At 35.9% G+C, this 27,844-nt stretch overlaps 1 protein-coding gene across 1 annotated transcript in view; it reads left to right on the top strand.

Annotated features, from left to right (window-relative positions):
* The first annotated feature begins 19,585 nt into the window (after positions 1-19,585).
* LOC148945217 (uncharacterized) overlaps positions 19,586-27,844 on the top strand; it is a 221,612-nt gene continuing 213,353 nt past the window's right edge. The window contains exon 1 of the mRNA XM_089099108.1: positions 19,586-19,763. Coding sequence (XP_088955234.1) covers positions 19,626-19,763 — 138 coding nt within the window. The 5' untranslated portion in view covers positions 19,586-19,625. The remainder of the gene's footprint in view (positions 19,764-27,844) is intronic.

The following is a 27,844-nucleotide window of genomic DNA, read 5'->3' as shown; positions in this document are numbered from 1 at the left end:
CAAAAAGTTGCATTATTGCGAGAAATGTAGCTGTATGGACTAGTGTAATATTATTTTAATCTTTTATCGTGCTCATTGTTCATATTTTTACTATGCCGTGAAATTTATTTGTGGAATTCTTGAAGTTTCTTTATTCTTTAATTACATAGGTTTCTGATTCAAAATAAATTATTTTTAACTGGTATTTACTTTTAGATAATAAAATTTGGAAGAGTTGATATTATTATCTGTCTAGAAAAATGAAAGTGACAGGATATGGTGAGTGCGATCCATTGCATGCTAAGACATGTCATCATAGGCAGTGCTGCCTAAGTAAAGAGCGATGTTGGCACGATGTGTGTGTTTTTTTTTGTTTTTTTTAGCAAGGCACTTCGCATAGAAGGAGTTGTTGTAGAAACTTCGAAAGAGGCCCATTCGATTGGAAATTGAAAGTTCTAGTGCCCTTTTTAAGAGTCAAGAGTGACTGAAGGGCAACCAGCCCCCCCTCCCCACGTCGATCATTTCCCCAAACCATCCGATCAAAATTTTGAGATCATGTCTTTGGAGATGACATCTTCCCCACAGCCCTCATTGCAAGGGCTATGAATTACGCTAGTTGCCCATTATTAACATATAGGGTTTTTTAAGGAAAGGGTGGTCGTATAAACTTCGGAGGGGGCTCATTCGATTGGAAATCAGAAGTCTTAATGCCCTTTTTAAGATCCAAAATTGATTGAAGGGTAACTGTCCCTCCTCCTCCCCCTACCACGTCCTCTTTTCCCCAAATGCATCCGATAGAAACTTTGAGGTAGCCATTTTATTCAAAATAATCTAGAGATCATATAACAAGGCCTTCGGGGTTGAAACACCCCCCCCGTCCAGAGTCTGGGGCAAGGGTTGTAGGTTATGCCTACATAACCTACAATAAATCAAAATCTGATTCAAAATAAATTATTTTTAACTGGTATTTACTTTTAGATAATAAAATTTGGAAGAGTTGATATTATTATCTGTCTAGAAAAATGAAAGTGACAGGATATGGTGAGTGCGATCCATTGCATGCTAAGACATGTCATCATAGGCAGTGCTGCCTAAGTAAAGAGCGATGTTGGCACGATGTGTGTGTTTTTTTTGTTTTTTTTTTTAGCAAGGCACTTCGCATAGAAGGAGTTGTTGTAGAAACTTCGAAAGAGGCCCATTCGATTGGAAATTGAAAGTTCTAGTGCCCTTTTTAAGAGTCAAGAGTGACTGAAGGGCAACCAGCCCCCCCACCCCACGTCGATCATTTCCCCAAACCATCCGATCAAAATTTTGAGATCATGTCTTTGGAGATGACATCTTCCCCACAGCCCTCATTGCAAGGGCTATGAATTACGCTAGTTGCCCATTATTAACATATAGGGTTTTTTAAGGAAAGGGTGGTCGTATAAACTTCGGAGGGGGCTCATTCGATTGGAAATCAGAAGTCTTAATGCCCTTTTTAAGATCCAAAATTGATTGAAGGGTAACTGTCCCTCCTCCTCCCCCTACCACGTCCTCTTTTCCCCAAATGCATCCGATAGAAACTTTGAGGTAGCCATTTTATTCAAAATAATCTAGAGATCATATAACAAGGCCTTCGGGGTTGAAACACCCCCCTCCAGAGTCTGGGGCAAGGGTTGTAGGTTATGCCCCGGGTTTAGATAAGGTTTTTATGGAAGGGGGTGGTCGTATAAACTTTTTCGGGGGCTTATTTGATTGGAAATTGAATTCGTAGTTCCCTTTTATGAGTCAAAAGTAACGGGGGGGGGAAATATCCCCCTCCTTCAACGCCCTTTTTTCTCCAAACAAATCTGATTTAAATTGTAACATAGCCATTTTGTTCAAAATAGTCCAAAGAACACATAAAAATGTCTCCAGGGTTGACACAAACTCCCAGAGCCCAGAATCAAGGGCTCTAGGTTATGCCCCGGGGGGAATAAAAGGTTTTTATTTAATGGGTGGTCGTAGAAACTTCGGATGGGGCTCATTTGATTGCAAATAGGAATTTCTAGTGCACTTTTCAAGATTCAAAAGGGGTTAGAGAGCAACTAGCCCCCCGCGTCTATCATTTCCCAAAACACATCATTTCAAAATTTTGATAGAGCTATTTTGTTCAGCATTGTTGAAAAATCCAGCAATTGTGCCTTTGGGTATGTCAAACCTCCCACAGCCCTCAGGGTAAGGGTTGTAAGTTAGACAATTTGTTCATTGCTTACATTTAGTATATGTTATTGAAAAATGTGGGCATTTTTGCCCTTTATTTTCCAAAAAGACTAAGTGCTTTCAGTTGAGGACTGAGAGACTGCTGAGGGGAGTGTGGAACTAAATCAAAACACTTTATGTACATACATGTTGTAAAAAAGGTGTAACTCACAAATGACTGAGTATATCAATTTGGCACTTTCAGAAAATGATCAAGGAGATGATCAATTGACCAAAAAGGCAATATTTTCACGCTACTACTATTGCTACTACAATCACTGCTACCACTCAAACTACTGCTTTTGTATTGAGTACTACCAAGGCTGAGGATATTGAAGAGAACATCTGAGGGAAAGTTGAACTAAATCATATTATAATAATAATATATTGCGAAAACGGGCTTGCGCCTCTATCTACAAAAATTTAAATAATCAAATGCTTTATCACTATAATGATTGTCAATCTTTTTCTTAAATGCATTGACTGAATCTGAGTTAACAGTGTCTGATGGTAGTGCGTTCCACTCGGAGACAATGCGGTTGCTGAATCCCCATCTACCAACATCTCTTCTGAAACGTTCTTCAGTTAGCTTAAACTCGTGACCTCTCAGGTTATTATTCTTGAATGTTATTATCTCTTCTGGAGGGATGTTGTCGTAGTATCTGTTGCGTATTTTGTATAGTTCAATAAGATCTCTCAAAAATCGGTATGAGCGGCTTGGGAGCGACAGTTTTTTCAAACGGTCTTGGTATGATAAGTCTCTAAGTGACGGAACATATTTAGTAGCCCTCCTTTGGATTTTTTCTATTGCATTGCTGTCTTTTTGAAAAAATGGCCTGGTTGTTGTATGACCGTATTCGATCATTGGTCTCACTAACGATTTGAAGAGTATAGAAAACAGTGTTGAGTCAGTAAGAGAGAAATTCCTTTGAATAATTCCGAAGACTTGTGATGACTTAGAGATGATTGACTCGTAGTGCTTGGTGAAAGTCATGTCACTGTCTATTGTCACTCCCAAGTCTTGCGCTTCTTCTTGTATAGGTATCTGTTGTCCTTCAAAGCAGTAGTGCCGAGAATTGTGTTTTGGGCCTAGCCGAATGTGACTACTTTTTTCTGTATTCACTTCCATGCTCCTTTTTTTATCCATTCGGCTATTTTGTTTAAGTGTTGCTGTAGTATTTCTGTATCTTCAAAGCTTGTTATTGCGCGAAAGATTTTCGCGTCATCTGCATAAAGCAGTATCTCTGAATCTATGCTATTTGGGAGATCATTTATATAAATATTGAATAGTAAAGGCCCCAGAACACTACCTTGAACCACTCCACTTGTTACTTTTGTCTCATTGCTGCTAAGATATCCCTCCAGTTTCACTTGCTGAGATCTTCCTTTCAGAAAGTTGAGAACCTACTTTAGAATAGTATCGTCAACACCGATAGACTGTAGTTTTCGAAGAAGTTGACTTTGTGAGACTTTATCAAAGGCTTTTTTGAGATCTAAGTATAAAATATCTACCTGTATCCCACTATCCATATATTTTCTCCAGGCGTTTGTAGCGACAAGTAGCTGGCTTTCTGCTGATCTTTTCTTGAGAAATCCAAACTGTGCGGGTGAAATGAGGCTTCTTTCGAGTAGGTACTGTAATATATTATCGTGGAGTAAAGATTGTAGTATTTTACATGTGATACAGGTTAAGCTGATAGATCTGTAATTACTTGGATCTGATTTGCTTTCTTTTTTGAAGAGGGGAATCACTGCTGCTTGCTTCCATTTATCAGGCAGGTTCCCTGTTTGTAGCTACTTGACAAAAATGTAGTGCAATGGCGCTGCAATTTCTTGTGTCAGCTCTTTGAGCACTCTAGGATGTAGGCCATCTGGACCTTCTGATTTGTAAGGGTTTAGATCTTTTAGTTTTTTCTAGACCATTTGTATTGTCAGTTCTATTTCTTCAAATTTGCCTGCGTCTAGTGGCTGACATTCCTCTTGACTTTCATCTTTGTCCCTCTCTGTTGTGAAAACTGCTGATTTAGTAGGTTGGCTTTAGCTATTGGGTCACTGATTGTTATATTTGTTGATGAGTTTCTACAAGTAACAATGGGTTTATTTAAAAAAAAAAAAAATATATACATCATCGATTCCCTGAAGCAATGCTTGTGCGGGAGAAAACCCACCTAATAAATAAAAAAAAACCAAAAAAAAAAAAATAAGAGAAAAAAAAAGAAAAACATAATTAGAGCTCAACTTACCGGACTCGAAAACCAACGAACCTCCAAACAACACCCAACAAAATTATAATTATTATAATCATATTCAGCTGCAACTAAACCCTCCTCAAAAACAAAACTTAAGTGGCGTGGAATAATCCATTCAAAATATACACATAAAAACAATGGTTCTTTAGCGACTTACGAAAATCCTGCAAACCCCCAACATTCCTCAAATCCTCAGGCAAGCTCTCCCAAACTAACGGAACAACATGGCGAATTGAAAACCTAGACCTAGACGTGACCATAGCTGGTCTTCGCACCAACTGAGAAGATCGTGTCAAATGATCGTGAGTAGTAGACGCAAGACTAAACATTCCTGAAAAACATGATGGTAACTCAGAAGCTAAATATTTAAACATAAACAGAGCATTATAGAATACATATATTCCTGCCAACGGTAGAATTTTATACTCGCGGTAAAGATGCCTCACCGATACAGATAGGTCAATTTGATTACCATAAAGAACTCTAATTGCCATATTCTGTGTTACGCAGAGCGGATGGAGGTGAGTTACAAATGTTTTTGACCAAACCATACAACAGTAAATGAGATATGGGTGAACCATAGAAAAATACAACATTCTCAGAATTTCACACGGAAAAAGATACCTAAGTTTACCCATAATACCAATATTACGAGACAATTTGCTGTTAACAGATGCAATATGGTCTTTAAAACTAAGGCTTTCATCAATTATAACACCAAGGTATCTAGTACTAGTAGATCTTACAATAGTATGGTGCCCTACTTCTATATTATTAATCCATGGATAATGTCCAGTAATTCTACCATAAATCAAAAAATTCGACTTATTATGATTCAGTTTCAATTTATTTACTCGCATCCACTTTTCAATCGAAGAAATACCTTGTTTCAATATAGTCATCAACTCATTTTCAGTTCTAGCAGCTACGGTGAAATGGGCATCATCAGCAAAACATGGTAGAATTCCTTTAGTACCGTAAGTATCAAGGTCTAAAGAACAAGACACATTATTTGAAGCTCTACAAAGGTAATTAATATAAACCAAAAACATCAAAGGGCCCAAAACGGAACCCTGGGGTACTCCAATCGAAATATATTCAATTTTAGATGTAACTCCATCCATCACGACACACTGAGTCCTTCCACTAAGAAAACTAACTATCACATTTAAAAAAATCACCACGTATACCACTACTATATAGCTTTTGAACTAGTATATCATGATCAACAGAGTCAAATGCTTTAGTAATATTCAAAAATATCGAAGCTATCTTCAGACCCTTGTCTAAAGCATCATTAATAAAAGTTGTTAAAAACAAAACTGCATGCTCTGTAGAATGATGACTCCTAAACCCACACTGACTAGAACTAAAAAATTGTCTTTTTTCGAAAAAACTTACCATCCTACTATGAATCAACTTTTCAAAGACTCTAGAAATAAATGGCAGTAAAGAAATCGGTCTATAATCACTAAAACAATTCTTATCCCCTCCTTTAAATATCGGGATAACATTCGCGCACTTTAGACAATCAGGAAATATTCCAGCTTTGAAACAATTATTTATCAGTCCTAAAAAATGACTAGATATAACAGGTAATATCGACTTCAAAACCTTCAACGAAATAAAATCGCCTCCTGATGCACCATTTTTCATATTATTTATAACATCAAATAATTCATCAATAGTTACAGATTTAAGGTACGCAGACACATCACAATCTTCAGGTAGGAACTGACAAAAATCTCCATCTTGATCAAATACTAGCACCGATGATGACACACGCTGCCCAATAGTAGCGAAGTGATTACACATCTCATCTGCAACATTATTATTCATTCCCATATTATCTGGACGGATCAAGACGCTACCAGGGCAAGTCACCGACTTAATCAATTTCCAAGTCTTACTCGGGTTACCCTCAACTTTTTTAAATTTAACCTTATAATATTCTACCTTAGCCAGTCGGAGTGCAGCATTTAACCTACTATTATAAACTCTATATATTACTTTATATATTACTTTATATACTTTATATTACTTTATATTTTTTCCCGATCTAAGATCGGGAATAACCGGCTGTTCTTTTCTTTTCGAGTTCACGAAGTTCCAAAACGCCTTGGGGTTGATCTTTGAGTTTTCGGCTACTTTCCTCTCCTTTTCGCTTGCTTCTTGTCTAGTGGCTTTCCTCAATTTGTTGGCGATTCTGCGATAATTTCTACAATAACTTTCGGTGTGGGTCTGCTTGAGCGTCTCCCAGGCTTGCCGCTTGGTTTTTATTGGGTCAAGGATCTCTCGTTTTAGAGGCGGTCGTTTAAATATTTTGACTATTGGTACATACTTCTTTGTAAGGTCTATGACCTCACAAAGGATGCAAACTTTACGGATGTTTTTAACTTACGGATGCAAACTTTCTGTACATGCCATCTACTAGATCTGTGTTATTTAGTATTTCAGTCCAGTTAAAAACTTCTAGCTCCGTTCGCATGGTATTGTAATCACCTTTTGAATACATCCACCTCTCTTTTTTTCTGATAGTTTCGTAACTTATAATCACCTCTAAGTAAATTGTAGCCTGGTCCCATTTTCCAACAGGAGGACCTATAGTAAGTTCTTTTATTAGTTCCGTATTACTGCATAAGACTAGGTCCAGTAGTGTTGGTTGCTCACTTCCTCGGATTCTTGCTGGTTTTTCAATAAGCTGTTCTAGGTAATTATCGTTCACTATCTTCAGAAATTCCCTCTGTGAGGGTGACCCGCTATGCTCTAGGAGGTGTGGAAGGTCCCAATCTATGTTAGGGTAATTGAAATCTCCAATGATTAGAGTTGGTTCTGTTAATCTTTGACATATAGCGTGAATATCTTTAAAGAGTACTTGGTCATTCACGACTGTGCTATTTGGACTTCTATATGCTAAAGCCAAATTTAGAGTTGCTTGGTTTTTGTTTGATATCTGAAGCCAAATAATTTCCTGTCCATTTGTTGTTGATGATACTTTCTGGACTGATAAATTGTCTAAGACGTAGCAAATAATTCCCCGACCTTCTTCTTGATCTATGTTCAAAGCGTGGCTTTTGTAGCCGTTGATGGCCAACTCTTGTAAAGTTGGGAGATATCGACAGTGTTTAGGCTTAGCTTCGATCCCTGCTGCTATGTCTGGGTTCTTTGCTGCAATTTCTACTTTTAATTCTGATAATTTTTTTGGTAGTGAATCAGCATTTAAATATAGCATCTTTAGTGTTTTTACTTTAGTAGCTTTTTTGTTAGGCTTGAAGGATGGTGGCATTTGTTTGGCTTTGGTTATTCTATTTCATATTTGCCGTTGCTCTTCGTTGGAGTCTTTACCTCGCCTCCAATGGCTCTGCATCTTCATTTGACGATCGCATTGGGTGCGGGCATTCCTCTTCTGTTGTCTCTTCATGGCGAGCATTTGTCTCTGCATGGGCGTGAGATCTGGGTTTATATATACTTTGGTACGAGTTTCTTCATTTGACGATTATCTTAGATTTGGAGCTGTCCTCAGGATTGTTTGCCTTTTCATCTCAAGCTCTTGTGATTTTTTTAGCTTAACTAACAAAGTGCGTGGACTACCATCTTCTTTTGGTCTTCCAATCCGGGCAGTTTCTAGTATCTCCCCTTCAGTGATATTTGCCCCGAGCTCGTTTTCTTGAGTCAATTTGACAACCTGTGTAGTGTGATTGACAGCAGTAGATTCAGGTAGCCCCACGACTACCTGAATAATTGCATTTATTGTCGGCTGGATGTCGTAAGGTGAGGGTTTTTCACTATGATTCGAAAGTGTTGCCTCATGAGGTCCGTGAGGTTGAACTTCTGTTAGCTGTCGCACTTGAAGCTGTAGAAGTGCTACTTTTCGCTTGGAGCAGGAGGGGCATTCGTATTTAAACAGGAGACACTCGTTGTCTTCTCTCTTCATGACCAGCACGAGATCTGCATTTATACCTCGGCAAGAGGCATGTTCCTACTTGTTGCAGAAAAAGCAGAGGAAAGAGTTGGCAGTGTCGACATCTTTGTGACAGTAGCTGCATTCTGTGTTGTTATCTGGGAAACTAGTGCTCAAAGGAATCTCTTTGGGCTTCGTAGGCTGGCTTACCGAGGGACCTTGGCTTTTGGTGGATTCTTCTCTCGGAGTCCCTCTAGTATTTTGTGCTTTTGGTGGAGGAGTTGCTTTATATTGTTGAAGATTTGCAACTATAACATTGCCATTGTCCTCGGAGTTTGTCAGCAGCTTCCTTATTATACGCAAGACCTGCGCAACCAAAGAGGAGCCACTTTAGGCATTCTCGGCACTGAATTCCTCCTTGAGCTCTTGTTACATTTTTCTTGCAACGTGGGCAGAGTTCGACCATATTTATGTTATTTATTTTGGCAAAGATTTTGTCAGCAAACCTTCAGTTCAATTTGGCAACACCGGCGTTTACAAGCTTTAAAGATTTAGCGGTAGATAATACCCGTGGGAAGTGCAACACACGAATCACCTTATCCCAGCAGTTTAAGAAAAAAAAATCCCGCTAGTACTGTACGGCCTCTTGAATGTTCGTTTCGTTGTTGCTCACTTCTGCATAGGCTATCTCCAAAAAATGTAGCCCGAATTATATCGCCGAAAATACCAAAATATACTGTCTAAATTTGGCAGCTATGCTGTATTTGGCAACTATGTGACTTCACTTATTCAGAAGAAACAGATACACAGGTGGCAACAAAGATAGTACTATATGAAAATAGCACAATAGATGGCGTGCCAGTTAAAAAACTACCCCACTTCTTTTTTCTATACAACCCGTCTGGGATTTTTTTTTTTCAAAATATTTGCCTGCATATTGTCAAACGGGCGTGTCTCGAGATTTCCTGAAAATTTCACCTTCATATCCTTGAACATATTTAGTAGCAGTAAAAGTAGTCTTGGTGCTAGTTTTAGTATTAGTATGCAAACATTACCTTTTGGTCAATTGATCTTCCCCTTTAAGCGATCTCTGAAAGCTCCAAAATAATACACAAATCTGTTCTTGTGACACGCCCCTTTGACAATCTGCATGCACATAGTGTGTTTTGATTTAGCTTAAAATTCCCCCTCTATATTCTGTCAAATTTTCACCCTCATACGAGTAGCCTTAATAGTAGTAGTGGTAGTTGTAGGAGCAGTAGTAGTAGTAATCGTGTTGTATTAGTAGGAGTAGTAACTTGAGTAGCAGCAGTAGTAGCAGGTACATGTTGCCTTTTGGCCAGTGGAACATCCCGCTCATGATACACCAGAAGTTTCATCTTGGTAAGGTAAGCCGTTCCAAAAACATTGCCGATGCGTCTGTATAAGCAATCTGTATGTACATAATGTGTTATGATTTAGTTCAACTTTCCCCTCAATATTTTCTCAGACGTTCATTTCAATATCCTCAGCCTTGGTAGTACTCTATTACGAATTGTACTAATAATAGTACCAACGGGACTTTTACTTCTACTAAACTACTTAAACTACTATTACAATTGCAACTACTTGTAAGGCTAAAAGTATTAAGATGAATTAAATAAAAAAAAACAAGTTTTTTAAACTAAAGTAAGGATCGACATTAAAACTTAAAACGAACAGGAATTATTCCGTATATGAAAGGGGCTGTCCCCTCCTCAACGCCTCGCTCTTTACGCTAAAGTTTTTTATTGTTTTTAAAAATAAAGTTATGAGAAAGAGTCAAACTATAGAGTAAATAGCGAGGCGTTGAGGAGGGGACAGCCCCTTTCATATACGGAATAATTTCTGTTCGTTTTAAGTTTTAATGTCACTCCTTACTTTCAGTTTAAAAAACTTATTTTTTTTATTTAATTTCTGATCGTTTTTTAGTTAATGTAGCTTTTATTTGCATAAAAATTTTACTTTTCTTTTTCTAAATTGATGTCTTTATAAATTAACTTACGTAACTAACTTCTATATTCGTATATTTTTCTTCTGGCGAAAAATACAAAGTTGCAGATATGAGCTTGAAACCTATGTAATAGGGTTTTCTGATACGCTGAATCTGACGGTGTGATTTTCATTAAAATTCTTTCACTTTTAGGGGATGTTTCCCCCTCTTTAAAAAATCGAGTAAATTTTCTCAGGCTCGTAGCCTTTGATGAGTAATAATAAACTTAATAAAATTTATATATTTAGAATCAGCATTATAAACACATTCTTTTGATACATTTATTGACATCAAAATTCCGTTTTTAAAAGTTTCGATTACTATTGAGCCGTGTCGCTTGTTTTTTTATTGTTTTTTTTATTATGTATATGTTATTACGTATATTAGGGGGGTGGCGCCTTAGTCAAAACCACCCACTGTAAGTGATCTGTTAAAAAAAAATTTTGATTAAAAAAACACTGAATCACAAATGCCGTTAAATTAGAATTGAAATCACTTTTTAAAGAACTAAAAAAAAAACTGTAGCGTCAAGAGCGAGGTATTTACTTGGGGGAGAACCCCCTCACATACGTTATAATTTCTGTTCGTTTTAAGTTCTAATATTCCTTCTTACATTTCAGTTGAAATATAATTATTCCGTATATAAAAGGGGCTGTCCCCTCCTCAACGCCTCGCTCTTTACGCTAAAGTTTTTTATTGTTTTAAAAAATAAAGTTGTGAGACAGAGTCAAACTTCAGCGTAAAGAGCAAGGCGTTGAGGAGGGGACAACCCCAAACCCCTGAATCACAAAGGCCGTTTAATTAGAATAGATAGCTCTTTTGAAAGCACTAAAAAAACTGTAGCGTAAAGAGCGAGGTATTGACTTGGGGGAGAACCCCCTCACATACGTTTTAATTTCTGTTCGTTTTTAGTTCTAATATTCCTTCTTACATGTCAGTTGAAATGTAATTATTCCGTATATGAAAGGGGCTGTCCCCTCCTCAACGCCTCGCTCTTTACGCTAAAGTTTTTTATTGTTTTAAAAAATAAAGTTGTGAGACAGAGTCAAACTTTAGCGTAAAGAGCGAGGCGTTGAGGAGGGGACAGCCCCTTTCATATACGGAATAATTTCTGTTCGTTTTAAGTTTTAATGTCGCTCCTTACTTTCAGTTTAAAAAACTTGTTTTTTTTATTTAATTTCTGATCGTTTTTTAGTTAATGCAGCTTTTATTTGCATAAAAATTTTACTTTTCTTTTGCTAAATGGATGTCTTTACAAATTAAATTAAGTAACTAAATTCTATATTCTTATATTTTTATTCTGGCAAAAAATAAAAAGTTTCAGATTTTTTCAGATATTAGATTAAAACCTATGTAATAGGGTTTCCTGATACGCTGAATCTGACGGTGTGATTTTCATTAAAATTCTTTCACTTGTAGGGGATGTTTCCCCCCTCTTTAAAAAATCGAGTAAATTTTCTCAGGCTGGTAGCCTTTGATGAGTAATACTAAACTTAATAAAATTTATATATTTAGAATCAGCATTATAAACACATTCTTTTGATACATTTATTGACATCAAAACTCCGTTTTTAAAAGTTTCGATCACTATTGAGCCGTATCGCTTGTTTTTTTATTGTTTTTTTTATTACGTATATGTTATTACGTATATGAGGGGGTTCTCCCCTTAGTCAATACCACGCTCTTTACGTTAAAAGTTAAAAAAAATGTGATTCACCAACCCCTGAATCACAAAGCCCGTTTAATTAGAATAGATAGCTCTTTTGAAAGCACTAAAAAAAAACTGTAGCGTAAAGAGCGAGGTATTGACTTGGGGGAGAACCCCCTCACATACGCTATAATTTCTGTTCGTTTTAAGTTCTAATATTCCTTCTTACATTTCAGTTGAAAAAACTTGTTTTTTTTTATTTAATTTATGATCGTTTTTTAAATAATGCTTGGAAATCCGGCGCCCCCTTCATAGAAATGTCCCTTACCCCAAAGAAACATCCTCCACGGAAATATTCTCCAGAGTAACCCCTCCTCTAGCCCCCCCCTCCAGAAAAAATCCTTCTTGAAAATGGTTGTATACTTCCCAATAACCAATAAATAATGCTGGAAAGTCCGGCGCCCCCTTCATGGCAATTTCCCTTCCCCCATGAAAACTTCCTTCATGAAAAGATCCTCCAACATAACCACCGACCCACCCTTCCCTCCCACTAACAGAAAAAAAACCTCCTGAAAACTTCTGTATACTTCCCAATAACCAATACTATATGTTAACATTGGGTAAAGTTCATAACTTTTAGCCCTCCCTCTGGGAACTTCGGGGATTAAGTCATCCTAAAAGACATATTTATCATATTTTCGACCATGCTGAACAAAATGGCTATCTCAAAATTTTGATCGGGTGACTTTGGGAAAAAAATAAGCGTGGGAGGGTGCCTACTTGCCCGCAATTTTTTTGTCATTTAAACAGAACACTAGAACTCTTAATTTCCGTTCTGATGATCCCCTACGATATTCTAGGACCATTGAATCGATAAGATCACCCCTGGGAGAAAAAAAACAAAAAAACAAATAAACACGCACCCGTTATCCTTCTTCTGGCAAAAAATGTAAAATTCCACATTTTTGTAGATATAAGCTTGAAACCTCTACAGTACGGTTCTCTAGTACGTTGAATATGATGGTGTGATTTTCATTAAGGTTCTATAGCTTTTAGGTGGTCTTTGCCCCTTTTTTTGAAAATCAGCCAAATTTTCTCAGGCACGTAAATTTTGATGGGTAGTACTAAACTTGATGAAATTTATACATTTGAAATCAGAATTGAAATCTGATTCCTTTGATATATCTATTGGTATCAAAAACCCGTTTTCTAGAGTTTGGGTTACCATTGAGCCGGGTCGCTCCTTACTTACAGTTCGTTACCACGAACTGTTTGAAAGGGTGTCAAAAGGTACATCAGTAATTTTTTTGGGAATGGCTTATCGTATCAAGGTGAAACTTACGGGTTATTGTGAGGGGGGTGTTCAACTGACCAAAAGACAGCCTGTACGTACTACTACTGTTACTACTAATACAAGACTACTACTGCTACAAATTTTCCTACTACTATCACTATGATACTAGTACCATTAAAGCTAAGTCAATGAAGGTGAAAATTTGTGATAATATTGAGGGAAAATTTTAACTAAATCAAAAGCCACTATGTGCATGCAGATTGTTCAAAGAGCGTGTCTAAAGAATGGATTTGGGTATTAAGTTGGAACTTTCAGAGAATGCTTAAAGGTGAAGATCAATTGACCAATAGGCTATATGTCCAAGCTACTACTAATACTACTACCATTGCTACATTTACTACTACTACTTCCATTGCACCTGCTTTTAAGGCCAAGAGAATTAAGATAAAAATTTCAAGAAGTATATGAATATACACTTTATCAAAGGATATATCAGCAATGTCATAGCAACGGCTAATTGTATTAATTTGAAACTTCTAGGATTTGATGAAAGGGATGTTCAACTGACCAAAAGGTATTATGTTAATACTACTGCTGCTACTAGTACTAGCGCTATTACTATTAATACTAGTTCTACCAATACTACTACTATGACTACTATTACAAATGTGCCTAAGAGTTTGAAGGTAAATTTTCAGGGAATTTTAAGGAGGGAAGGTGAACTGAAACACAACACGTCGTATATATTCAGGTTTTCGAAAGAGCTTATCATCAATATCTTAAGAACAGTTTGGTGTATGAAGTTGACACTTACAGGGCCTGTTGTGGGGGATGTTGAACTAACCAAAAGACAGTGTTTGGATCCTAATGCTACTGCTGCTACTTATACTACTGCTACTATTATTACTCAAGCTAAGGGCATTAAGGCAAAAAATATGGGAAATATTGAAGCTGTATTGAACTAAATCGAAACACACTATGCGAATACAGGTGGTCAAGGGGACGTATCATTAATATTTCAGGAACGGTTGATGATATTACGTTGAAACTTTCAGCGTGTGTAGAAAGGCATGTTGAAGAAAACCAAAGATGCTATACACATACTGCTACTGATGGTTGTACTGTTACTACAATTATTGCTACTACTCAAGCTAAACATATTAAGGTGAAACTTTCAAGGAATATTTAGGCGGATGTTTAACTACCTGGAATCAAATTATGAGCATGTAGATTTTCGAAAGGATGACAAAGCAATATATAAAGATCGGCTTACATTATTAAGTTAGACCTTTCAGGATAAACTATGAAGGAATTAGAACTATCTGGAAGACATTATGTGTATGCTATTAATACTACTACTACGATTACAGCAATTAATGACGCTAAGGGCAATAAGGTGAAACTTGTAGGGAGAGTTTCGATTAAACAAAAAAAAAACTATTTGCATGCAAGTCTTCAAAAGGTTATATAAGCAATATCATAGGCAGTGCTGCTCTATCATAGCAAGCAACATCATTGAAAGTTTTAAAGGAGCTTATTTGATTGAAAATTAAATGTTCTAGTGCCCTCTTCAAGTGTCGGAAGTGATTGGAGGGCATGCAGCCCCCCCACAACCATCATTTCTCCAAACACATCTGATCAAAATTTTGAGATATTCATTTTGTTCAGCATATCTGAAAGGTCCAGTAATCATGTCTTCTAATCCTCCCCACAATCCTCAGAACAAGGGATATAAATTACGCCAGTTACCCACTATAAACATTTAAGGTTTTAAGGACTTGTAAACTTTGGAAGAGGCTCATTCGATTGGAAATCAGAAGTTCTAGTGCCCTTTTTAAGATTCAGAATTGATTGGAGAGTAAATAACACCCTACAACCTTGGTGTACAGCCCTTACAACCTTGGGGGGGGGGGGGGGAATTGTAGGTTATGCCCCAGGGGCATATAAAATTTTTATGGAAGGGGGTGGTCGTATAAATTTTTGAGGAAGCTCGTTTTGATTGATAATTGAATTTTCTAGTTCCCATATATAAGTCAAAAGTGATGGAAGGCAAACAGCCCCCTCTCTTGACGCCCTCTTTTCCCCAAACGAATCTGATTGAAATTGTGAGATAGCAATTTTGTTCAAAATAGTACAAAGAACACACAACAGTGTCTTCAGGGTTGACACAACCTCCCAGAGTCCAGGAGCAAGGGCTCCTAGTTATGCTCCGGTGGCATACAAGGCTTTCATGGAATGGATAGTCGTATAAACTTCGAATTGGTCTCAATAGACTGCAAGTTGGAAGTTCTAGTGCTATTTTTAAGAGTCAAAAGTGATTCGAGGACAACCAGTCCCCCCCGTGCCCATCATTTCCCAAACCACATCCAATCAAAAGTTTGAGACAGCTATTTTGTTAAGCATTGTTGAGAAATCCAGTAATTATACCTTTGGTGCTGTCAAACTTCCCACAGCCCTCAGGGCAAGGGCTGTAAGTTAGGCAATTTGGTCATTGCTTATATTTAGAATATGTTATTGAGAAAGCTGGGCATGTTTGACCTCTACTTTCCAAAAAGACGAAGGGCATTCAGTTGAGGCTCTTAGAGACTGTTGAGGGGAGTTTGGAACTAAATCAAATCACTGTGTGCCTACGGATTGTAAAATGGACGTAACTCAGGAATGACTCAGTATGTTAATTTAGAACTTTCAGGAAATGATAAGGGAGATGATCAATTGTCCAAAAGTGTAATATTTCCACGCTACTACTATTACAACTACTGCTACCATTATTACTACTATCACTAAATTACTACTTCTGTAGCGACTACTATCAAGGCTAAGGATATTGAAATGAATATCTGAGGAAATGTTGAAGGGAAAGTTGAGATAAATCAAAACATAGTATGTGCATATAGATTGTCAAAAGGGCGTGTCTCAAAATTCGCTAAAATTTTACCTTCATAGCCTTAGGTACATTTGTAATAGTGATCACAGTAATAGTATTGGTACTAGTAGTATTAATAGTAACAGAACTAGTAATAGTAGCAGCAGCGGTATTAAAATATTGCCTTTTGGTCAGTTGAACATCCTTCGCATTTAGTCCTGAAAGTTTCAACTTAGTATAATTAGCCGTTGCTATGACATTGCCGATATATCATTTTGATAACGTGTATATTTTATACTTCTTGAAATTTTCTTCTTAATACTCTTAGCCTTAAAAGTAGTTGCAATAGAAGTAGTAGTAGTAAATGTAGCAGTGGTAGTAGTATTAGTAGTAATGTGCACATATAGTCTATTCGTCAATTGACCTTACCTTTTATGTATTCTCTGAAAGTTTCAACTTAAGACCCAAATCCATTCTTGAAATATGCCCTTTTGACAATCTGCATGCACATAGTCTTTTGATTTAGTTCAATTTTTCCCTCAATATTATCAGACATTTTCACCTTCATAAACTTAGCCTTAATAGTACTAGTATCATAGTAGAAGTGGTAGTAGTAGGAGAAATAGTAGCAGTAGTAGTCTTGTATTTGTAGTAACAATAGTATTAATAACCGTAGTAGCATGTACATGTTGCCTTTTGTTCAGTTGAACATCCCCCTCGTGATACCCCGAAACTTTTACCTAGATGCGGTGAGCCGTTCCTAAAAATATTACTGATGTTCCTTTTGACCCACTTTTTATACCATTTTCATCTTAATGCTCTTAGTCTTACAAGTAGTTGCAATTGAAGTAATAGTTGGAGTAGTTTAGTAGCAGTAAAAGTAGCGTTGGTACTAGCATTAGTACCAATCTTAATAAAGTACTACTAAGGCTGAGGATATTGAAACGAACATCTAAAGAAATGCTGAGGGGAAAGTTGAACTAAATCTAAACATAGTATGTGCACACAGATTGCTTATACAGGTGTATAAGCAATATTTTTGGAACAGCTTACCATGTCAAGATGGAACTTCTGGTGCATCATGAGTGGAATGTTCAACTGACCAAAAGGAAATATGTACCTGCTACTGCGGCTATTAATACTGCTGCTAGTACTGCTACTACTCCTACTAATACAACAGTATTGCTGCTCCTACTATTGCCACTACTATTATTAAGGCTACGCGTATGAAGGGTAGAATTTGACAGAATACAGAAGGGGACTTCGAACTAAATAAAAAAACACTATGTGCATGCAGATTGTCAAAAGGGCATGTCTCTAAAATAGATTTGGGTGCAATATTGGAGTTTTCAGAGATCGCTTAAAGGAGAAGATCAATTGACTAAAAGGTAATATTTGCATGCTACTGCTAATACTAGCACCAACGCTACTTTTACTGCTATTACTGCAACTAAACTGCTCCAACTACTAATTCAATTGCAACTACTTGTAAGGCTAAGAGTATTGAAAGGAAAAAGGTGTCAAAAGTCAGACCAGAAATATTTTTGGAATGGCTTACCGTATCAAGGTGAACTTCCGGGGTATCATGAGGGGGAGGTCCAACTGACCAAAAGGCAATATGTACATACTACTACTGTTATTAATAGTACTGTTACTACTAATACAAGATTACAACTGCTACTACTTCTCCTGCTACCATCACTACCACTATGATACTAGTAATATTAAGGCTAGGTCTATGACGGTGAAAATTTGAGATAATAATGAGGGGGAATTGGAACAAAATCAAAAGACACTATGTGTATGCGGATTGTCAAAAGGGTGTATCTCAAGAATGGGTTTGAATTTTAAGTTGGAACTTTCAGAGAACACTTAAAGGGGAAGATAAAATGACCAATATGCTATATGTGCACGCTACTATTAATACTACTACCACTGCTAAATTTACTGCTACTACTGCTGTTGCAACTGCTTTTAAGGCTAAGAGCATTAAGATAAATATTCAAGAAGTATATGAATATACACGTTATCAAAAGGACATATCGACAATGTCATAGCAACGGCTAATTGTGGTAAGTTGAAACTTCCAGGACTTGATGAAAGGGATCTTCAACTGACCAAAAGGCAATATGTTAATACTACTGCTGCTACTAGTACTAGCGCTATTATTATTAATACTAGTTCTACCAATACTACTACTGTGACTACCATTACAAATATGCCTAAGAGTTTGAAGGTAAATTTTCAGGGAATTTTGAGTTGGGAAGGTGAACTGAATGACAACACGCTGTCTGTATTCAGGTTTTCAAAAGGGAGTATCAGCAGTATCTTAGGAAATGTTTGGTTTATGAAGTTGAAACTTACAGGGCCTGTTGTTGGGGATGTTGAACTAACCAAAAGACAATGTTTGGATCCTAGTGCTACTGCTTCTACTCATGCTACTGCTTCTATTATTACCGCTGCTACTACTATTACTGCTGGTGGTACAACTACTGCTAGTAAAGCTAAGGCCACTAAGGGAAAAATTTGGGGAATATTGAAACTGTATTGAACTAAATCGAAACACACTATGCCCATCTAGGTTGTCAAGAGGTCGTATCATCAATGCTTCAGGAACGGTTGATGATATTACGTTGAAACTTTCAGCGTGTGTAGAAAGGCATGTTGAAGAAAACCAAAGATGCTATATGCATACTCTTACTGATGCTACTACAATTATTGCTAATACTCAAGCTAAGCAGATTAATGTGAAACTTTCAAGGAATATTTAGACAGATTTTACCCATCCCCGGAAATACAAAAGGGTATATATAAAAAGACTGGCAACAAACGACCGTGCCAATGGTACCAGTAGCACACCTCCGAAATTTTTTTACGTGCCGGTGTATCTTTCATCAGCGGTGCGCTGCCGATAAGTTGGCGCGGTGTCAGGATCTTGTTGGAAACAAGAAGCGTACCTGAAGAAAATTTAGAGGTCTATGTGCACCCAAATTGTATTACAATTAATAAATAGAAATTAAAAAAAAATCTATTAGAACCTTTCCTTAGAGTTTCAAATGAGCTGCAAGTCTTTTAAGTATACTTGTTTTATTATCATTTCAACTACAGTTTAAAATGGAGATAACTTAGGCATAAAGAGAGGGAAATCAGATCACTAGACTTTGAAAGTTTCTTCCAGTTTTGAAATTACATCCAGTAAAATTAACTTTGCTGTTCAAAGGCTGCCCAGTAGAGCATAATATTTGCGCTTATGTTAGTTAAAATCAGTATATTGAAAGCAGGGTAATTTAACAAGTTTCAATGAGCGGTGTTCATCTCAATTGGAATTGCCTATTGAACTCTTAAAAATGCAAAAACGGCTTCTTTAATACGGATTTGCATACCTTATTCTTGTCAAAGACTGTAATTATTAAAAGAAAAAGAAGAAATAATTTAAAAGTCTGAAGTTGCAAATGGAATGGAAAGAATTACAGTAACTTTAGTTAGAAGTGAAAGTAGACGCTTTGGTTTCACTGTCATAGGAGGGAAAGGGTCAGATATTCCTGCAGTTATTTGTGATGTAGCTGAAGGAGCTCCAGCATTTAACTGTAAAGAGGTAGGCTAGGCTTATTGTGTGATTGTTTTGCTATTCTTAGGCTAGGTGTGCCTTTCCAATAGGCTTGAATGCTAAGCAATCTACAAGGTAGAATGTTGGAACACATTTGAAAATGAAACAAATATTGTTTTTATGTTTTTATAATATTGTTACCACTATTTAAACATTCTAAATCATTCATGGCTTGGTAAATATTTACCAAATCATATTATTGAGTTACAACTAAAGTGAATATACCACCCAATGCCTTTTTTAGGTAAAATTCTACTTTAGCTACTTTTGGCTTTCTTGGAAAAGGGTTAGGTTAGGAAAACAAAACTTTCAGGGATGGGTCTACAGGCTAAAGTATGGGTCAATATCTACAAAATCATATTATTGAGTTAGGACTAGAGTGAATGCACCATTCGATGCTTTTTTATGCTGATTACAAATATAATAAGCATTTCTATCAGAAATGAATTCCAGCCCCCCCCTATATTTGCCAATTCAGGGTTAGGTTGGGTTGCATTAGGTTTAGCCTTTATAGGGGGGGCTGAAATTCATTTCCGATAGAAATGCTTATTAAATTTGTAATCAGAAAAAAAAAGGCATCAAATGGTGTATTCACTTTATTCCTAAGTCAATAATATGATTTGGTAGATATTGACCAAAGTATGTCACAGGAAGGTATCTTGAAGTACCTACCTCCACTCCTTCTCCCTCTAGAGGGTCCTGACCTTTGATGACCTTTAAAAATATGTGTGTTATAAAAGTGAAACCTTGCAAAATAGATCTTCTGCTTAAAATGCAGTCCAACAAAATTGTTTTCAGCATCACAACTTTGCTCAATCCTGATTTATAGAGTTTTAAAGATATACAAATACATTTCCTAAATTTTGAAAATTAACATTGATATGGCTTAAAATACTACTCAAATAACAGGAATTGCATTTTCAGAACTGAAAATTAAGGTAAAATGTTGTTTTGTCGGAATTTCAATAGGTATAGACCTGTCCTGTAGGCAAATTTCAGGATCCTCTAGAGGGAGAAGGAGAGGGGATAATTACTTAAAAGTACCTTCCCAGAACATATTTTAGCCTGTAGACCCATCCCTGAAAGTTTCATTTTCCTAACCTCACCCCTTTCCAAGATAGGTAAAAGTAACTAAAGTAGAATTTTACCCTTTTTTATGCTCTTTACAAATATAATAATCATTTTTTTTGGAAATGAATTTTAGCCCCCACCCATATATATATACCAATTCAGGGTTTATATTTGCACATTCGGGGGGGGGGGGTAATTTTATTTCTGATGTAAATGAGAGGTAAGTTTAAACTGTCCCCCCACCCCCCTAATACCCTGAATTGGTATATATAGGGGTGGAGGCTAAAATTCATTTCCAACAAAAATGATTATTATATTTGTAAAGAGCATAAAAAAGGCATTGAGTAGCATATTCACTTTAGTCATAACTCAATAATATGATTTGGTAAATATTTACCCATGGCTTTAGGCATCCATGAATAAGTTCTAAGGCAAAAGAGGAATTTAAGACAGTTTTTGGAGGCACTCACCTGCCCAGAGTCTCAGGCAAGTGACCCAAAAATTTGAAAAATTTGTGAAAAGTTGAAATTTGCTCAGAATGCTGGACTGAGTTGAAGCATTGAATAGATGCTATTTAGAAAGTGATTGGTGATGGTTGGCATCTGTGAACAAGTGCTAAATTGAGCAAGGAATTTGGAACAATATTTGGGGGCACCCACCCACCCAGAGTATTGGGCAAGTGACACAAATATTTGAAAAATTTGGGAAAAATGAAAACTGGCTCAGAATGCAAGGCTGAGCTTAGGCAATGAATAGGTACTATTTGGAAGATGAAGATGGCTTTAAACAATTGTTTGCCTTTTATTCTGAGCAAATTAATAGTCCTGTGTCAATTCTAAATTCTTTGTCAACCTTCCTAAGACAATTGGCAGGCATGCCTTGTTTGCCTCTCATTCCAGGCAATCTAATGGTCCTGTGTCAATTTTATATTCTTGGTCAACCTGCTTTAGACTCTAGGCAGGTGTGCCTTTCCAAAAAATAACACATAAGGATTTGTCAAATAAAAGAGTCATACTTACTTCACCATTTACCTGTGCAATTTAAACATTTTTGCCTCTCAATTACTTGGACTATCTGTCTTTTCTTTATTCTACAATTAGCCATGTCTTGATGCCTACTGCAAAATGCTTGATTTTCAATTCACTGTCCTGTAAATATGAAAATTGTGTTAATTGTCCTGTTTTTATGAACTGGTGTCATGTATATATGTAAATATATACATTTTACTAACCTAACCCCTTTCCAAGATAGCCAAAAGTAGCTAAAGTAGAATTTTACCATAACATTTTGGTAAGTAGGGTAAAAGACCTCTTTTTGGGAAAGGCCTCTTTTCTTTGGCATTCCAGAAAAATAGAGATGGGTTTCTGGACCACCCCTATTTTACTACATTAAGGTGCAATGTGAGGGTAGTAATAAGAGCCCCACCTTTTTATTGAAATTTCTACCAATAATTTGTCAGCATGAATTAAAAATGTGGTCTCTGTTTTGTCTAGCAACAGAAAAGAAAAAATTATATTTAATATTTATCATTTATAGAATAAACATCAACAAATAAAAGTTACATTTTTAGAATCAGAAGAAAATCAGCTTTCTGTTAATATGTGAATAAAAATGAAACACTGAAAGGATATGTACATCAAAATAGAATAATTGGTATTTCCAAAAAGAAGTCCTTGTAGGTAAGTCAATAAACTAACAATTTCAAGTGTTTGATAGTAAATAATTTTAATAATAACCATATTGATGCATAGCATAGATTTTTAGCTATTCATTGATATATACAATTCTTCTCAATTTGTCTTTGGTAACAAGGTGTGAGGGTTTTAGTTTTACATAATTTTGCCCAATTGGATACTAGTTTTTACCCTTGTCTATTAGAAATAATCCTAGATGAAAGTATGTTACATCACTTTAAGACTTCATTTTCAACAAAGAACCATAGACATCTGATGACATCCAATTAATGAAGGAATATATTATTAGGGTTGTATTAAATAAAAAGTTCAAATAGGGATAAATAATTTTAATAGACAGTAATGAATTATACAAAAAATACTGTAAATAGGGTTACTTTGTACCACTTTTCATACACTTTAGTCTGTAAATTAGTATACAGGATTGATAACAGGGTAAAGTCTTTGGTGTTCTGCAGCATAATCTCTCTGGAAAAAGGTTTCCACCATAAAATAGTTTTTTTTTATTCATTTTCTTATTTAAAGAAAAAAAAAAATGTTTGGACCAATCTTACCCCAGGGTGTGAGGTAACTTTGGGCCTCCTGTCTTTTATGCATAATTCAATAGTTTTAGTACTGGTTAACTAACTTTTGTCCAAAATTTGCATTTTAAAAATTATTTTGACTGCAAAGAATAAAGAAAAAACTCATGAGACTTCAATTAGTTATTATGTAGACTGTTTAATAGTCACCAGTTTTAGTACTTTCTAGGGGTTAAATGGGACAGTTCCAGCTTTTCAAAATCTCAATATCACATTTGCTGCTCCATTACCTTCATCAAGATCATCCAAAACCTCCTTCAACAGCCTCAGAAAATCAACTTTGGGAGGGCCTGCGCTTCTGGAGCCTTTACCTGATTTTAACCTAAGCAGTATCTTTTGCCAAGCTATTTTCATTGGATGAAAGTAGGCAACATCAAGTGGCTCAATTTGGCTTGCAGTAAGACAAAACAAATGTTGTGTTTTTTGCACATTTTGAGAACAGACACACTGATATGTGATGACAAGTTATCAGAAATTATTACCTTCTTTCCGTTCTTTTTCTTCAGTGTGGAAAGCAATATATTTTCAAAAAAATCTTCACAGCAAATTGCATCAAATCATCCCAACTTTGACCTGTTGTATTGTGTACCTTTGGGGCCATTCTCTGTCCATGTTTACAATAGGCCTTCACTTTTGAATCCAAAATTAATGGGATCATCTCCCCAGCCACATTTCCACACATCATGAGTGAAATTTACATTTTTGAAGTATTGATGACTCTTTAGATATTTGCCATTATCTGGATATTATCCACCTTTTATGAGAATTTATTTTGATCCTGTATCTTCTGTACAGTTTGTCTTGTCAAAGTTATAGACATTCCCAGGTTCAACACCCTCAAGCTCTTCCTTCAAATAGTTGAAATACTCAGTAATGGTATGAGGCCCTACCTCTGCTCTTTTCCTTTTGATGTTACTGGCCAATCTTTCACTTAAAATTGTAGAGCCTATGTCTTTTAAGGACGCTTCTTGTCAACTCTATTCCTGTGGTATTTCCATGAAACTGTTTGGCAATTCTACCACATGTATTTTTCCTCTTCCCTGTTTAGCACATCAGGCCTACCAATGTCTTTTGGATGTTTTTTTCCCAGTTTGTTTATGAGGGTACTTCTGGGGATTCTATACCTCTCAGCAGCAGTTCTTTGGGTTAATTTTCCATTCTTAATCTCTCTTAGAGCATCCTCAACAATCTATGGTGTATAGTTGACATAGATCCTGCTCCCAGCTGTCTCCTTGGATTTCTTGGCATCTTAAAACTTATTCACCTCAAAAGAAAGGCATATAAGTTGATTAGTACAAAACCATCTGTGGACCAGTATTACCTCACTTTATTTGTGAAAAGTGACAGTTTTTAGGCTCTAGACCATCAGAGACCTAATTCTTGGTTGTTTTCCAAAACTTTCTCAGTGCTCATGACTAAGGTCCATGGCAAATAGCTAATTTAAAAAAAAAAGAAATCTACTAGCTTATCTACAAGTGTAACTATGGTGTACACTTGGTTGGTGGTATGAAAAACATAAAAATTGCAATTTTAATTTTTTATTTAACAAAGAAACTAATCTTATAATGTCGGCTGGTTCAGGAATTCTTCACAACAATCACATATGTAGAAAAAAAAATGAACAATGGTAGCCTACTAGATATTTTAGTCACATATGCAGTGACTGGCATCAGTAGTAATAATAAAATAAAACAATTAAAAACAATATTTTATATACAAAATAAAATAACCACATATTGTCTAATAACCTTATTTTTTTAAAGAAAAACAGGAAGCAGGTCTCTTTGACCTTCCTGATTCAGGTTGTATTATTGACCATCAGGTGAGTAGGTTGCATTGTTGGAAAAGCAACCATGATGCAGTACTTAAAAATAGGGTAAAATAAGAAACCTAATGGTACTGCTTTTATCTGTTAGGGTAAAGATCAAGTTGAGGGGCTTCTATATTGGAGGGTGGTTGAGTTAGGTGACTGAAACCTCTAGGAGTGAATCCAGGGCACTAAAATATATCCTGGGATGATATTATCAAGTTAGACTACTATCTCTGGTCTCCCTATTTCTAGTGCTTAGAAGATTGCATAGTTGACAGGTAGGTTATATACCTGTCTAAGATGTGTCAAAAAATATTTAGTTCTAATTTTGGTTTAGTCTCTTTATCATTGAATCTAGTTTCTGACAATGCAATTCCCATTATTTCAGTAGGATTTTAGACCATGTCAAGGCCTTTTTCCTAAATTTAAGAAATTTCAAGCCTTTTACATAAGGATTAAGCAAACATATAGCCTAAGCCTCAAAATCACTTTCCTTCTGTCCCATTTGAGCAGTATATCTATTTCTCAATGTATCACTGTTATAACAAAAAAGTTGCAAAAGGCCATCAAAGGTTGTTATCTTTGGAAGGGGAGGGGTGAGTATAGTTACTTCATCACGCTTATCCAGGGGACCATAAAGACTAGACCTGTTCCTATGAGTTCCCTCCACCTAGTTTTACTGCTTTCCTAGTATTACCTTCGTGCCGGAACATGTTCCCCCCTCAACAGGGTCTTCTAGGCTCAAGGCTCCGATGCCCAAAATACGATGCCCATCTACCCTAAGTAGGCCCAGCCCAGTAATGACCATCGACCAATCTACCAAACTATCTACATTGTATCCAAGACTAGGAACCTACTGTCCATGTTTATGAGAGATATATTTTGATTAAAATATTAGTCTAAGGTTAGACACTGCATAGTATTAGGGGTATTACTTTCTAATGGTTGCATACAACACACCAAATGAAGATATATATTATTTAATGCTATATATATGACTGTCAGGGGGAAGGAGATGGTGGGATTTGGTGTATAAAAGATTAGCAAATATTATATTTGGAAAGAGGGTCAATAAGGAATGAAATGGTACTACTTTATTTTTTTTACTGTAGTGTTTCTTCCATAGGAACTGCTCTCTTAGGCTGTTACCAAGTATTTCTTTTTGTCTTTCATTGTTTTAATCATCATATCTCTTCAATAATGGGTATTTGTATTTTAAAACTGGCAACAGCATCATGTCAATACAAAAGAATTAAGATGAGTTGGATTAGGATGAAAATGTTGTTTAAAAATATGGACAAAAATAGAAGAAACTATAAAAATCTGATTGATCAAAACTTGCTATGTATAATCAAGTGAGAATTTAAATATTACAATGTTTTCTTGTAGTTTTGCATATGGACAGGGCTATATCTGCCATCATTTGGATGTGCTAGGGCACCTTTTCATAGTAGCAACCATTATATTTGGCAAGAATGCTGACTAAATATTTAAATGGTAGGTTAGAGTAAGAACCCTTGCATTGGGATGGTGTCTGATCTCAGATAAATATTTCGATTTGAATGTCAAATATTGGGCATCACTTTCAAAGATTAGTCACAAATTTAAAACATGTGTCAATGATTAGGCTCTGCCATTGCCTATCAGTGAATTTAAAATAGTTAGTAGTATCTATGGATAAATGTTAAAGCTAATCACATAGACTATTTATTAAAAAAATTTGGACAAATTCAATAATGAAACAATCTAATGTCTAGATGACATTATAGAAACTTTGCAGTGATTTGACAATAAACTGTTGGATTACTGAGTATATTACCCTACTACTTTTGGTATTATTGTGTTTTCTTCAGAAGAGGTGGTGATGTACTTTAACAATACCCATGTCCCTATGTAGGCTGAACTTGAGTGGCTCTACAGGGCTTTGCCTTTTATTTGGGCATGTAAGAGCAGTTATTTCCCATTTAATGATCTTTATAAATGCAACAACCAATGCCATTACAATTGCATTCCAAATTCCCCCCTCCCAGATATAGTGCTATTATGGGACCAGATATAGTGCTAGACTATATACAATTTTTTTTTCTAAAAAAGCACATCCAGATTTTGTTATATATAATCCCATATGAAGACTTATCTTGAGAAGGAAATACTGTAGTAACAAAAGAGTAGTACCATTATATCCTCTTTCCAACACTATTCCTACACATAATCATCACTACAATGAACATTGCACTATGTTTAGTCTTCATGTAGGATTACCTTTTTTCCCAGTAGATTTTGTTTGTCATTATGAACTAACTATTCATGAGAAATAAGTACAAATAATAATTACAAATTCAGTGAACTTTTGTATGCAGGCTAGGGGTAAGGCAAAGGATATCTGTTGGGCAGTTACCAGTTTATCAGCACTGTCTCTCCAGTATTCTACATACTAAAGTGTCTTTTTCGGCTTTTTTCTTATAAAGACTATGTGGTTGCTGAAATTATTTATTAACATTGCTTTAATTTAGGATCTAATAGCCTTCTTCTGTAAAATTGATTAAAAAAACTTCCCAACAAAGAAATTTTTCAAAGGAAATTAAGGGGCCATATTAAAACTTAAAATAGGCAGAAATAAAGTCCTATAGTAATTCGAATTTATAACAACCAGAAGTTACACTAAAAGAATAAATGAATTTCGAAGGAAAGAGAAATAATAAAAAAAAAAAAAAATCATACCAAACATAAATATAACTGTTACTGATATAGATGAACTGTTAAATTCTAAAACAAGTAGACATTAAAACGAATACTGTAGTTTGAGCTTAAAATGAACAGAGACTACTACAAATAGGTGTTTGGCCACTGCTTCCCTCCCCCTATCCATAAAACTTCTGAATTCTACTGTATCATTTATGTTTTATTGAAATT

This window comes from Artemia sp. Qi Xiang Cuo, chromosome 13 (genome assembly GCF_049724085.1).
Source record: "Artemia sp. Qi Xiang Cuo chromosome 13, ASM4972408v1, whole genome shotgun sequence".
Lineage (NCBI taxonomy): Eukaryota > Metazoa > Arthropoda > Branchiopoda > Anostraca > Artemiidae > Artemia > Artemia sp. Qi Xiang Cuo.
The sequence above is the reverse complement of the archived record's forward strand: the minus strand, read 5'-3'. Positions and strand labels throughout refer to the sequence as shown.